We start from the raw sequence: 13,052 nt of genomic DNA, 5'->3' as shown, positions 1-13,052 counted from the left end.
AGTTAGATGTAAGGATTGTCAGAGTGTTTGGGCAGAAAGGGATGGACTCAAGGATAGGCTAGTACTAGGTAAGCAAGAACGCATTCTCAGGGGCACGAGGGCCAGAGTTGGTCCTCTGCTCAGCAGAGTACTGGGAATTTGTGAATAAGCAGATTGTGACTGTACGCAATGTCACTTCAGAGTACATATATTAGCTGTAAGCCCTAATCAGGTCTCCAAAGACATGTCTGATAGCAGAGGTTGCTATCAGAGTCATGCCTGAAACGGGAACTGTGCTCTCTAAGACAGCATCCATGCAGCTGTTGTTAACAGCTCCTCACCCCTCAAGGTTGTGGGGGCCAAGAGCACTGAGTGACACTGAATAGGAAAAGAAGATCACATGAAAGTTAAACCATTGTACCTTGTTCCTTCTGTACTTACCTCATCTGGAGAATGCTCAGTCTGCTTGGAGTTTCCTGGCCTGCCCCATCCCTCTTCTTTACAGACAGAGGCCCCATGTCTGGTTTCTGTGTTTACAGGAAGGTAAAGAGTTGGCTCAAGGACAGGTTAAAATATAGTCCAGTGACACCTGTATTTTCTTTAGGTTTTGTACAACTGCTGGCTTAGCCATGTCTTGTTCCAATCAACAGGTCCATTTGATAGTTGCTGTGATGAAGAGATCCACTCACCACATGCAACCCTGCATGCTGTTGGAAGGTCAAGGAATCGGTGTGATCGAGGCACAGAGAATTTCCAAGAGTAGTAATGTGGTATTTCCTGCTCATGACGTTTCCTTGACAGGATTGCAACAGGGACAGCAGAGGGTGATGTGTCAGGAGAAGAAACTTCTACAACAACAAGCAGTAAAAGCCAAGTAAAGACCCAATGTTGTTCATGTTGAAAAAGTAGCTTTTGTATGTATAGAAAATAGCATGGTATTTTTAAAGTACAAAGATGAAACCTCCAGGAGCTCTGAAGATGGAAATCCATCTAACTGTGCATTGCCAGTAAGTACCTAGTGTTTTCAGGTAGGAGAGCTAAGAAATAGCAAATCCCTTCCCAAACCTTGAGTATCCCACCTCCAGGAAGCAGAACTGGGCAGAGGAGCTTGTCCCACAAGTGACTCTTGACTGGGAGGGAATTTTAGTGACTGACTCCCTGGCTGGCTGGAAGATGGTGTGACAGTGGCATTGCAAATAGGCTGAGTGCTGACAGCTGTGTTCCCAGTTCTGTCTCTCAGTAACTATTCCTTTCTCTGCCTGCAGGCCCTTGTGTGACTGGTAGAATCCAAATCATGGCAAGATTGGCAGGTCCTTGGAGGGCAGCACCACAGAAGAGACATCACAGGGTGTCTGTGAACAGCGCTGTACTGGGGAAACGTATAGTCCAAAAGCAGAGGCACCGCTTGGTTGCTGCTCAAACATTTCACCTGGAGAGTCCATGAGAAGTTCCAGAGGAATAGAGAGGTACAGGGGGAACCGAAATCTCTGTCTTCTGCAGTATTTCCTGGTGGAAAAGAGAAGATAGTAGCAGGTGCTTGAAGATAAGAACACAGAAGAGAACAGAGGAAAGGGAGGTCTGACAGAGGAGAGTCAAGGTGCAAAGTGTCTCATCCAAGTGGTCTGTACAAGTGCTTTGGAGCCAACGCAGTTCTTGAGGACTTGGACTGCACCTGCAAACCAGGGGATGCAAATCAGCCTGGCGACTCCAGCTCTTCAAGAGGAACAGAAGAGTTCAGCTCCAGAGGAGGATTTTTTTTCCTGGTGCCTCCAGATATTTCTGCCCAGCTGCTCTAACAGGTGATTCTGAAGTCATCCAAGTTTCAGCATAGTACTATGTGGATATGTCCATAGTCCTCAGAATGGGCTCTTCAGTCTTTACACAGATACATACATTGTTGTATTTGCAGTACTGCAGCAGAGGACAAACATATAACCAACAATAATAGGCAGAAGGGAAGCGTGCTATGAAAGTATGACAAGGTTGTTTAATACAGGGCTTGTTAATGATTAATGTTTGTCTCTACTTTCTGATGTTACAGTGCTATAAGGTTGACGTTGAAGAAGCAGTTCATGCAAGTTTTTTGGCAGCAAGTGATGATTTTCTAGTTAGTATGTTTAAGCCAGAGGAAAGGAGAACAGCCATTGTTTACATTTGCACTGTTATTTTTGTTGTAGGCTTCATAAAGTGAGTCTTCCAAGATGCAGCTTCAGCCCTTCCTGATCCCACAGCCCTGTTCCATGTTGCCATGGAAGCTTTGGGAGACACAGTAATGTTCTTGCTGGTGTGCATTGTCTGCCTCCTTGTGTGCTCAGTGTGGGGGGAGATGTCTGAATCGGCACAGCTGCCTCTTGGCCCATTTCCTTTGCCCCTCATAGGAAACATGTTGCAGCTGAAGAGCAACTTGCCCAGGCAAGCGGATGTAACTTAAAAGTGATGTTCTTTTTTTGTAAAATTGTTTCTGCTCAGGAAGAAATATGGTCCTATGTTCAGAGTTGGTTTGGGCTCAGTACATGCAGGGATGTCGTATGGACCCTCGGAAAACCGAGGCTGTGAGAACAATAAACTCCCAATCGATCTGAAACTTGTATGGGACTTGCTACTCCAGCTAGATCCCTACAAGTTGATGGGACCTAATGGGATTCATCCAAGGGTGCTTAAAGAGCTGCGTAATGTCATAGTGAGACCTGTCTCTGTGATTTTTCTACACTGTTGGGAATCTGGAGAGATCCCGAAAGACTGGAAGCTGGCAAACATTGTCCCAATCTGCAAGAAGGTTAACAGGGATGACCCCAGCAACTACAGGCAAGATGTTCAGCACACAGCTGGGTAAACACGCAATGCAATGGGTGAGCAATCGTCTGACGGGCCGGGCTCAAAGGGTTCTAGTAAATGGGGTTATGTCGGGCTGACGACCAGTCACTAGCGGGGTTCCGCAGGGATCCATCTTAGGGCCAGCACTCTTCAATGTCTTCATAAACGACTTAGACACAGGACTTGAGGGATTGCTTAGTAAGTTTACTGATGACCCAAAATTGGGGGGAGCTGTTGACACTCTTGAGGGCAGAGAGGCCCTGCAGAGGGATCTGGACAAATAGGAGAACTGGGCAATCACCAACCGCATGAAGTTCAGCAAGGGCAAGTGCCGTATTTTGCTCCTGGGAAATGGCAACCCTGGCTGTACATACAGACTCAGGGATGAGATGCAGGAAAGCAGCTCTGTGGAGAAGGATCTGGGGGTTCTGGTTGACAGCAAGTTGAACATGAGCCATCAGTGTGTCCTAGCAGCCAAGAGGGCCAACCGTGTCCTGGGGTGCATCCAGCACAGCATTGCCAGCTGGGCGAGGGAGGTGACTGTCCTGTTCTGCCCTGCACTGGTTCTGGAGGTGATTGTCCCGTTCTCCTCACCTGGAGCACTGGGTGCAGTTCTGGGCAACATCGGATAAAAAAGTTATTAAGCTACTAGAGAGTGTCCAGAAGAGGGCTATGAAGTTGGTGAAGGGTTTGCAGAGGAAGCCGTATGAGGAGCGGCTCATGTCACTTGGTTTGCTCAGCTTAGAGGAGACCTCATTGCAGTCTACAGCTTCCGCATAAGGGGAGGAGGAAGGGTAGGCACAAATTCTTCTCTTTAGTGACCAATGAGAGAACCTGAGGGAATGGCAGGAAGATCTGCCATATATAGTAGTAGTGATTAATTAAATTGTATTGATAGATTGTATTGATAAGATTTAAGTATTCAGGGAATGGCATATTATAAGGGGTGGAATGTCCTGGTTTTGTTAAAAACAAGTTTCTCTTTTAGTGATTTTGCCTGTCAGGTAAAGCCTTCATATTAACTGCATTTTCCTGGAGAACCAGACACATGTTTTGGTAAACCTAGCAATGGAATGCAAACTTATTGATAAGCATGGATGGACATCTCGCGAGAGGGGCAACGAGAAACTGACCAAGAAACTGACCACTGTGTATAACATTCCATTCACGTGAATACTTCATATAAAAGTGGGAGATCACGAGGATCTCGTCCCTTTTTTTCCCTTTTCCCTTTTGCCTTTGCTTTTTCCCTTCTGCTTATGGCCGACATTAGGAGAGGACCTTGCTAGTCGTCCCTGCGAACTCAGGCCTAGTGAGAGACTGAATCCAGCTCCACTTGGCTGCAGAGTCTAATCCAGGACTTTGGGTGCCGGCTCTGCAGTTGCTGGGACTTTCAAGATTGGTTTTGCATATTTTGTATTATTTTCTCTATTCTTATTAGTAGCATTAGTAAAACATTGTTAATTTTTACAACTCTCTTCTCTCTGTCCTTCTTTTCCTCCCGATGGCCTGACCTGAGTGGGAAGGGAGGAGAGGGAGGGGCAAAAGGGGGAAGTGGGGGGAGAGGGGGTTAACAGGGTTTTATTGTCACCCCGCAATCTTAACCCTCGACAGGAGGTTTAGTTTGGACATGAGAAAAAGGTTCTTCACCCAGAGGGTGGTGGAGCACTGGAACAGGCTCCCCAGGGAAGTGTCACAGCTCCAATCCTGACGGTATTCGAGAAGAGACTGGACAATGCCCTCAGACACATGGTGTGATCTGTGGGGTTGTCATATGCAGGGACAGGAGTTGGACTCAATGATCCTTGTGGGTCCTTCTTTCCAATTCAGGACAATCTATGATTCTTAGTGAGAATAGAAATTTTATAGGTCATTGGCCAGCTCAGTCTTCAAGCCATAATATATGTCACATAAATGAGTGAAATGAAACAGTCTGAAAGATACAAGACCTGGAAAGCATTTGGGAGAATAAACTTTGTGGAGGCAGGTTTTTGACTAACAGGTGTTCTGGGATCTCAGAAAAAGCAACCAATCTGTGTGCTACTTCTTTATTTTGCAATATAAATTGTGATTTCACAAGTATTCATTATAATTTACAGGAGAGGACCCATCTGCCCAGTCATTAATAAACTCCATCCCCACCAGAGGAGACAATATGTATTGGGGCACGAATACAGTAGATGATCATCCTCTAACAGAAAAAATCCCTGCTGTTTAATGCTTACATTTACAAATTGGTCACAAACAAGCTGAAAATAGAGAGGATAGACGCAGCTCAAGCAAAATTTGTGGAAAACCTGAAGGACAAGCCTCTGTTCCTGCTGTGCTGAGAGGATCAAGTGAGAGGGCCAGCAGCAGCAGGGCTCTCCGAGCACCGGTCCACACTCCCTGAGAGGTCGGGTTGTCAGGAGCCAGCCAGGAACCTGAGGTAGGTGAGTCAGTGCAGAGGAGAGCCTGTATGATTTTGCACAGGGAGCTGTCTCCTTCGGGATGCTATTGCCTACTCTGTCTCTGCCTAGAGCTGGCTGTGGTGACTGTAAAATCAACACACAATTTTCTTTCCTAAACACCTTTCCTTCCAGAAAGTATCTAGCAAATGATTTGCATGTTACAGTCTCAGCAGATTGGGAAATCACTATCATTCAAGCAGAGATTTTGTGAGTTTGGGAGCTGTCAATTGTCTTCACTTGGCTAACGTGGAAGAAAAGAGACCTCATAGGGTCGGGGCATATTTGCCAGAGCACTGAATATAGGGGAAATATCAATGTCCTTGTGATCCACAGTGGGCTTCAAGGTAAAGTTCTGCAGGATGGCCGTTAAAAATATGAATATCTCCATCCGGGCCAGACCTTCTCCTGCACAGATGCGTTTTCCTGCAAGGCAAAAATAATAAAAAGTGAGGTGACAGTGGAGTATTTTGCTGGTAACTTATATTTAACCACTGCTCCATGAAAGTTCATACATCTCGGAATGGAGAGGCAGCGCTGCCGCATTTTGGGGAGGGAAATGAATGAAACTAGGGGCTAACTGTCCAGAACAATGAGAGTGCTTAGTGGGCAAAGCCAATCTGAAGGCTTCGTTTTCTCATGTTCTGCTGTTTGGTGCTAATTTTGCAGAGGGATAAGTTGCCTGGCTGAGTCCCACTTCCCACATCTCTTCCTGAAGAGCGCATTGGAGTAACTTCTGTGATTGCTAAACAAGGAAGTCAATGGGGACTCTAGTACAGGGCTTCGAGCTGCCCAGAAATGACGAGTATAACAGGTCACCAGACATCACTGTACTGACTGTGGTGAGGGAGGCACTAAAATCTTCAGAGAGATTCTAGGAGAGGATAGTCCAAGGTCTGAAATAGAGAGAGGTCTTACCTGCAGAAAATGGCATGAAGTAGTCACTCTTTCTAAAGGTACCATTCGCATTCAGGAAATGTCCTGGGTCAAATTTTTCTGGATTTGGAAATTCCTTGCTATCATATAAGACAGAACTCAGTGTTGGGAATATCATGGTGTCCTGAGTTAAGAAGGAGAAGAAAATTAAAACGGAGACATGCTAAAGCAAAGCAGCATTGAGAAATTCCCAGAGCTGAATAGAAGGGTAGTCAGAGTTGAACCAGCTTCAAATGAATATTTAATGAATACATGTATGTGAAAAAAATAGAAAGCTCTATCTTCTCTTCACGCAGAGGATGAAAAGGCTCAATAGCTTCCAGAATCCCTTTCCAAACAAAATTATTCCAACTCTTTTTCTCATTTCATTGTTTTTGAAAATCAAACACCACACAATGAATAGTGCACATTATTGTTCGCAAGAGATTATGAGGTTTCTCAGACTCAGTGGAACAAACCTTGGGGAAAAAATAATCTCTGAACTTGGTGTCTTTGATCACGCTACGTGGGACATTAAATGGAAGGAAATCAATAAATCTCTGGATTTCATGGGCCACAGCATCTGTGTAGGGCATCCGGCTCCGATCTGCCATGCAGGGGCTTCGGTCTCGGCCAATCACACAGTCAATCTCCTTTTGCATTCTCTCTGTTAGGAGAGAAGTAAGTGTTAAATGGACAAGTTCTCCATCTCTTTGCCTAAATCTCTCCCCATATCTACCGCAAAACTTGCTTTTAGAGCAGTACTTACTACTGATATCTCTCCCCTGTGAGTGTAACCAAGACTAATAGACATTTCTACACTGCAAATATATTTTTCCTTGGGATGGGGAAAATTACCACGTAGGGCAGTGACTGGAATTGTCCAAATGAATCCCAGGACCTATTAAAAAGTTTAAATTCTTCTTTTTCCTTTTCTATTACCTACTATCTCTGGGTATTTCTGGAGGATCAGAAGTCCATGTCTCAGTGTGATGCTGGTGGTCCCTGTTCCTGCAAGGAACAAGTCGAGTGTGGTTCTGCTCAAGGTCTCAGTGGTGAATTCTGAGTGATCGTTCCCTTTCTCCTGGAGGAAGATTTGGAAGAATGTTTAGAATGACAAAGTTAAGCTGTTGTTTAAAAAGGAATCTTCTGTACCCACAATGTATGTTTTTAAACACATCTAATATATTTTCAAAAATATGACACTCACTCTCCAGAACAGCAGCATTTATGGTTCTTTTACTACATAATATTATGAACCTTTTTTAATCTGGGTGGAGCATTGAATTACATCAGTCAGATTCAACATTCCTAACTTAGCTAGTACTCTTGATTCTGCCTTTAAAAATTCTTAATAAGAAAATAGGATAGAATGAAGCTGATGTGCCAAGAAAAGCAAGTTCCCTTCTGAATTTGCAAAAGCCCTGTGCCCTGCCACAACTGAAAAGAAGCTGGGATTCAGGCAGTGTTTTTGTTATAATCGAAGAAATCTCTTGCTCTTACATTACCTGATCCATTTTGTTAAGAAAAGCATCAATAAAATCACGAGGACAAGTGGAATCCAGGGTTTTCTGGTGTTCTGCTATGATTCTTAGTACAAATTGATCAAATTTTTCAGTATTTTCAAACATTTTTTGATGGGGCCCAGGTAAATAGTCCATGAGAGTTGGGAAGAAATTGTATAGCTGTAAGAATAAGATGATGGAAAAGCACATTCTGATCAATGTGGATAGAATACAATGTTCCCATAACTGTATCTATTAAAATGGGGCAACTGAACACTTTTGGAAGAGTAGGTCTTTATTATTCAACTGGATTTTAATGCCTTTTACTTTCTGGTTTCACTCTATTCAAGGATGGACTCCACTTCAGAAACTTTTGAAATGATATTGTTCTTTGGACATAAAATGACAATTCCATAAGACAAGGAAAAAACCTAACAGGAATAGGTTATTTAACTGCCTTTTTGGCTTTCAACAATTTATTAAAATCCTCTGCACTTGAAGATGGATAAGTATTCATCAAGACAATATTATAATCCTTAACATATTTATTATTTATATAAGACTGTACACACCTGTGCTTGTACAGTGCACTGGAGCTCAATGTTTTCATCCAGCAAGTCAATTAAAGTTATAAATTTTTCATCCTCATAGTCAAACCGATCCCCAAAGATGATGGAGCAGATGATGTTGGAAACAGAGTGGACCAGGAAGTTGGCAGGGTTGAAGGGCTGTGCTGGAACAAAAGCAACAAAGGGTATCTTGCTTTCAGTATTTCAGGCATCATCCCCTTCTCTGACACTGCAGGGAAGTTTTGCATCCTCCTGAGATCCAGAGTTTGAGAGTCCTTTGAAAGGATGGTGAAGGGCTTGTCTGATTTGTTGTTCTGTGCGTGAAGTGACCTAACTTCCCTGTTTGAATGGTTTCAGTGTCTCTTTTGTCCTGTTCTCAGGTCATTGGTCTGAGTGGCTTGGTTCCTCTCCAACTGACACATGCCTGTCCCCCTTATAGACTGCCTGCCTATTAGAAATGGCCTAACGATTCCCACCAAACCCCAATGAAACCAAAGGACTTTGCCTGAACCCTGTCTTTAGGTTATCACAAGTTGTTTGTGAACTCTAATACCGTAACGTCAGCTGTGTAACCCTATCCTAGGGATTCCAATGCTTGTGATTGAAGTCTACTTTTGATAGCACAGCTACATAAGCTTCTAAGAAGAGGACTACAGTGGGAGAAAAAAAAAAATGAGATCGGACCCAAAAAGAAAGAGAGGAAAGGTTTAATTACAGGCAATGACAGAGTTCATCTCAAGGTTTCAAGAGGAGAAACAACAACATAAAAACGATTAAAATCCTAAAAGAAAAAGGAGTCAGAAAATGGCAGCTTGTCAGCACTGATGCCTCCCTGGCCATTGAGGACTCAGCAGATGTCTCATCAGAGCTGGTATGTTCATGCTGAGCCTAGCAGATAACTAGTCCTAGCTATTAATGTTTCTCACTTGCATTAAGAGTAAAGAAGGACTTTATACTTTGCAGTTGTACGTATTGTGCTTGCAAAGCTTTTTAGTACACAGTAAAAGATGTTGTAACAAGGTGAGGCAGAGATAAAGGTTTGCAGCAGAACTTAGGAAAGTCAGTGTTATTGTGCTAGTGAAAAGATACGAGCAATGGAGGTGAGAGTGTTTTCCCTGCTTTGTAGCAGGAATGTTTATCTGTGAAACCAGACTAAATCTTCTAGTGGCTCATAGGAGCCAGTGACCCTTCAGCATCCTTTGACATCCACCTGCTTTTTCCCCTTGGCAGAATAAGATCACACTGGACACTGGCTGTGGAAAGGAAGCCTGTGGTCCGGGCCGGTACTGTGCCACTCTCAGGGGAAATGCTTGGAAGTAACATTGTCTTATATACTAGGAGAAAATGCATCATGCTCTGCCTTCAAACTCAGCTTATAGTCCCTGTTCCCATTGCACGCCCCCACTGACACTGGGAGGTTATGTGGCAGTGGCCAGCTCCATCTCCATGGCTGAATTGCACTAAACCCTTGGCTTTGGGGCCAAGCCATTCCCTTTACCACTTCCTGTCTTGTTCCTCAAGCAGAACAGGATAAAGGATGCTTTCCAACACCAATCTTCCATATTTATCCCTCCTTAATGTCCCAGAGCCTTTGACTGACTCACACCCAGTGACAGCTTTGCCTACTGGAGCATGGAGCAGAAACAGCAGCCAGATGTCCATTTCTTGGGTCATAGTTTGGGTGAAAGAGCCCTACACCCCTCATTGTCTCATTGCAGACATGCAGGGCCTCCCAGCACGCACAAACTCCATGTCCTACCACGTGTGTTCCTGATCCGCTCCACCAGAAAATGAGCTTCCTCCTGGATTCGCTCCTCGATGCTCTTCCTCCCCATCCCAAAATCGCGCAGGGTGGTGAGTGTAAATCGTCGGAGCTGCTTCCAGGTCTCCCCATTGCTGGTCAGAACACCTGACAGAGGAAGGAAAAATAGACCTCTATGAAGAAAGCTTTTTTTTTTTCCCCCTGAATGGGATGCTACACAGTAAGTGCTCAAGATACAAAACCACCTCTTTGTGAAGTTACACTGCAATTGCTATATGCCCAGAAATGCAACTTCTCTGCAACTCTGCTGGTGTTAGGTCTGATCCATATGTCACAGCACTTTGAGTAAAAACGAGTTTCTTCTCAGAACAAGAAAAACTACAATAGGACGTAAATGAGAAGTTATTACTGAATTGATCTCGGCCACAAGCCCATGGTCTTTGCACTGACATAACTGCTTAAATGTTCTGCTATGCACTCTCAAACAGCATATAATTATTGACAGTATCATTGATGCTGTACCATAGTACCATGGAATAGGATATGTGCCATCCTGGAACTGCCCTGGTGAATAACCTCAGGGCCTAATCTTGAATGTGACCCTTTCTGGGACAGCCTGTATTATCTGGGAGAAAAACACGTAAGTTGTTAGAGGCACATTTAATGAACAAAGTGTTAGCTGTAATTTGGAGCATGCTGAAAATAGAAATTGCTCAGTGAAACCAACCTGGGACCACAAACTGTTCTCCAGTAAGTAATAAGTTAGGCATTTAGCATTCTATTGCTAATTTGAATGCATTAATGTAGTATAAGAAATCCACCTCTTCCACTGCTTTGTATGCTTTGTACAGTCACACTACCAGGGCCATACCTTTTTCTTTTAAGAGTTTTTTAAATAGTGGTATATTGCCTCTTCCACTAAAGTCATCTCCCTGATCAATCAGAGCTTCTTTCACCACATCGTAGCCATACAGCACCACAACCTTTTGTGGGCCTAAATATACGGTGAAGACAGAACCATACTCCTTGCTGAGCTGTAGGAAAGAGGAACACAGAGAACAACATGTCTGAATGTTAATCAGATGAAAAGAAGTTTGAAGGGAAGAAGTCTGAGGGGTGATGCCACTGTCCTAACACCGCTGAGATGTGACATAAATTAGCAGCAGTGCAGAGATCTTTCAACTCTGAATTACAGCCAGGGTAGAGTAAATAGTGCAAGAATTAGGGGACATGAATGGAAAGGTGAGGTGTTAAGTCCAAGTCCCAGAAAGGAACATAGTTCTTCAGAGGGCTGGAAAAAGAGTTTGGAATGGCTTTCGACAGAGCACAGTTTACAGAGGCTCAAAAGCAATTATATCCACAGGCAAGTGCCTAAAGGGATTTTGAGCACAAAGACACCACAGCTGTCCCTAAAATCTTCTGGGCCACAGACCTCTGGCAGTTGGGTGAGTATATGAGCAGAGACTCAGTGCCTCCTTGCATCTGCTTTTGGCTACAACTGCAGAAAGGGTCTTGGTGTGACCTGGAACACTTCTTCTCCTGCTCAGTCTGGAAGAGCAAACTAGCTACAGTCCCAGGTGTTTTATTGTGGGAAACTGAATCACCCAGACGACTGAAACAAAGCAGAGGGTGCTCATGATTCTCAGTGTTCACAAGCACCAGGGCAAAAAGGAGCTTGTATGGGTACGTGTGCGGCTGATGACACACACAGTGATGTCAGCCATCACCACAAGTTTGTTCTATAGAACCCAGTGACACCTGCCATACCCACCCATCTGTCCCAATCCCCTCACAATCCCCCTAGGAACAGACACACCAGCTGAGCTCGCTCCACCTATCACCTCCCAGGCCTTGCAGCACACAGGTTTTGTCTGACAGATGGGTGACATCAGCCAGGGGAGGGGAGGGAATGGACAGCACAATTCACCTCCAACCTGTTCTGCTTCAAACCCTTCACTCGCTTCTTCTAGTGCCAGGAGATCCTCCCTACCTGCTGGGGAGCAGAGGCAGCACAATGGAGCAGGGTCCTACCCAAAAAAGGTCCAGGCCATGTTGCCACCTTAGTGAGGAGTTGGGTAGAGGAGGAGGATAGTGAATACCGCAATAACATCAGTGCCTTGATTGCAAATCCACGGCAAATTGCAGTACTGCTGTGAGGTCAGCACAGAACACATCACTAGGATGAATACTGCAAATATCTCTGCTTGGACTTGCAATATATATATGCTTAGATGTAGACTTAGATTTATAGATTTATTGCAATATATAGACTTCAAAAGCATGTATTTCTAGGAAACCTTTTGTTTCTGTTTGATCAGACATTTGGTGAATGGAATTTGAGCTTGTGAATTAAGCTGAGACAGTCTTCACTAGACTTTGATTCATATGCAGTGGAGACAACACTGAAAGAAGGAGACAGCCCCTTACCTTCTTCAAGCTTTCAGGCAAGTTCCACAGGTTCAGCTGGAGGATGTTTCCAACAATGGGGAGCGTGGTGGGACCAGGAGGCTGCTTCTGTTTTTGCGATGTGCTTCTCCATGTGGTAAAGAGAAGAAGGCATGAAATGCAGACCAGCAAGAAAATAGTGGTCGTTCCCAGAAGCTCCATGGTGGGTTTGGGTGAGAAGTCAAGTGTCAGAAGAGCCTGATGTTGGATCTGTAGATCCCTGCTTATTTATATGCTGTCATATCAAAGCACATGACTGAAATCAGCCAATAGTCCCTCCTTATTCCTGCTGAGAAATGAGATTACTTATTAATCTGTTCAAGATAAGAATGAATAAACTAGGGATGAACGCCTTGTTTGCACACTGATTATTTTACCTCTCCAGCTTGTGTTTGTTGGGTAATCATCCCAGTAGGACTAAAGAAGTAATGTTCTAATGCTGTTAAACAAACTCAAAATGCAGAAATATTTAGGGTCTAGTGTTGGGGGTCAAGACCCTGGCATGGTTTCGGGCCTACGGCGACGGAGGAAGAAATACGGCCATCCGTTGCGGATGATAAACATGCTTCGTTTATTGACACGAGCCACTGGCTTTTATAACAATTCTATTAATTAT

General features: G+C 44.2%; 1 protein-coding gene across 1 annotated transcript; it reads right to left on the bottom strand.

Annotated features, from left to right (window-relative positions):
• Positions 1-4,825: 4,825 nt before the first annotated feature.
• Positions 4,826-12,804, bottom strand: LOC309440442 (cytochrome P450 2H2-like). The gene is made up of 9 exons (XM_082054116.1): positions 12,419-12,804; positions 10,863-11,025; positions 9,989-10,138; positions 8,233-8,393; positions 7,664-7,840; positions 7,098-7,239; positions 6,635-6,822; positions 6,159-6,300; positions 4,826-5,666 (listed from the first exon to the last, which is right to left on the bottom strand). The coding sequence occupies exons 1-9, from the start codon at positions 12,596-12,598 to the stop codon at positions 5,485-5,487; spliced, it is 1,485 nt and encodes a 494-aa protein (XP_081910242.1). The 5' UTR covers positions 12,599-12,804; the 3' UTR covers positions 4,826-5,484.
• Between the last annotated feature and the right edge of the window lie 248 nt (positions 12,805-13,052).

The sequence above is a fragment of the Streptopelia decaocto genome (assembly GCF_964273445.1).
Source record: "Streptopelia decaocto genome assembly, chromosome: 5".
Taxonomy (NCBI): Eukaryota; Metazoa; Chordata; class Aves; order Columbiformes; family Columbidae; genus Streptopelia; species Streptopelia decaocto.
Note: the sequence above shows the minus strand (reverse complement) of the source record. Positions and strands in the feature narration are given on the sequence as shown.

Excerpts from the sequence above, each read along its gene's own strand:
- LOC309440442 (XM_082054116.1), bottom strand. The coding sequence starts at position 12,598 with ATGGAGCTTCTGGGAACGACCACTATTTTCTTGCTGGTCTGCATTTCA. Across the intron at positions 7,240-7,663 it reads TTCTTAACAAAATGGATCAG|GAGAAAGGGAACGATCACTC; the intron begins GTAATGTAAGAG and ends ATCTTCCTCCAG. Across the intron at positions 6,823-7,097 it reads GAAATACCCAGAGATAGTAG|AGAGAATGCAAAAGGAGATT; the intron begins GTAATAGAAAAG and ends CTCTCCTAACAG.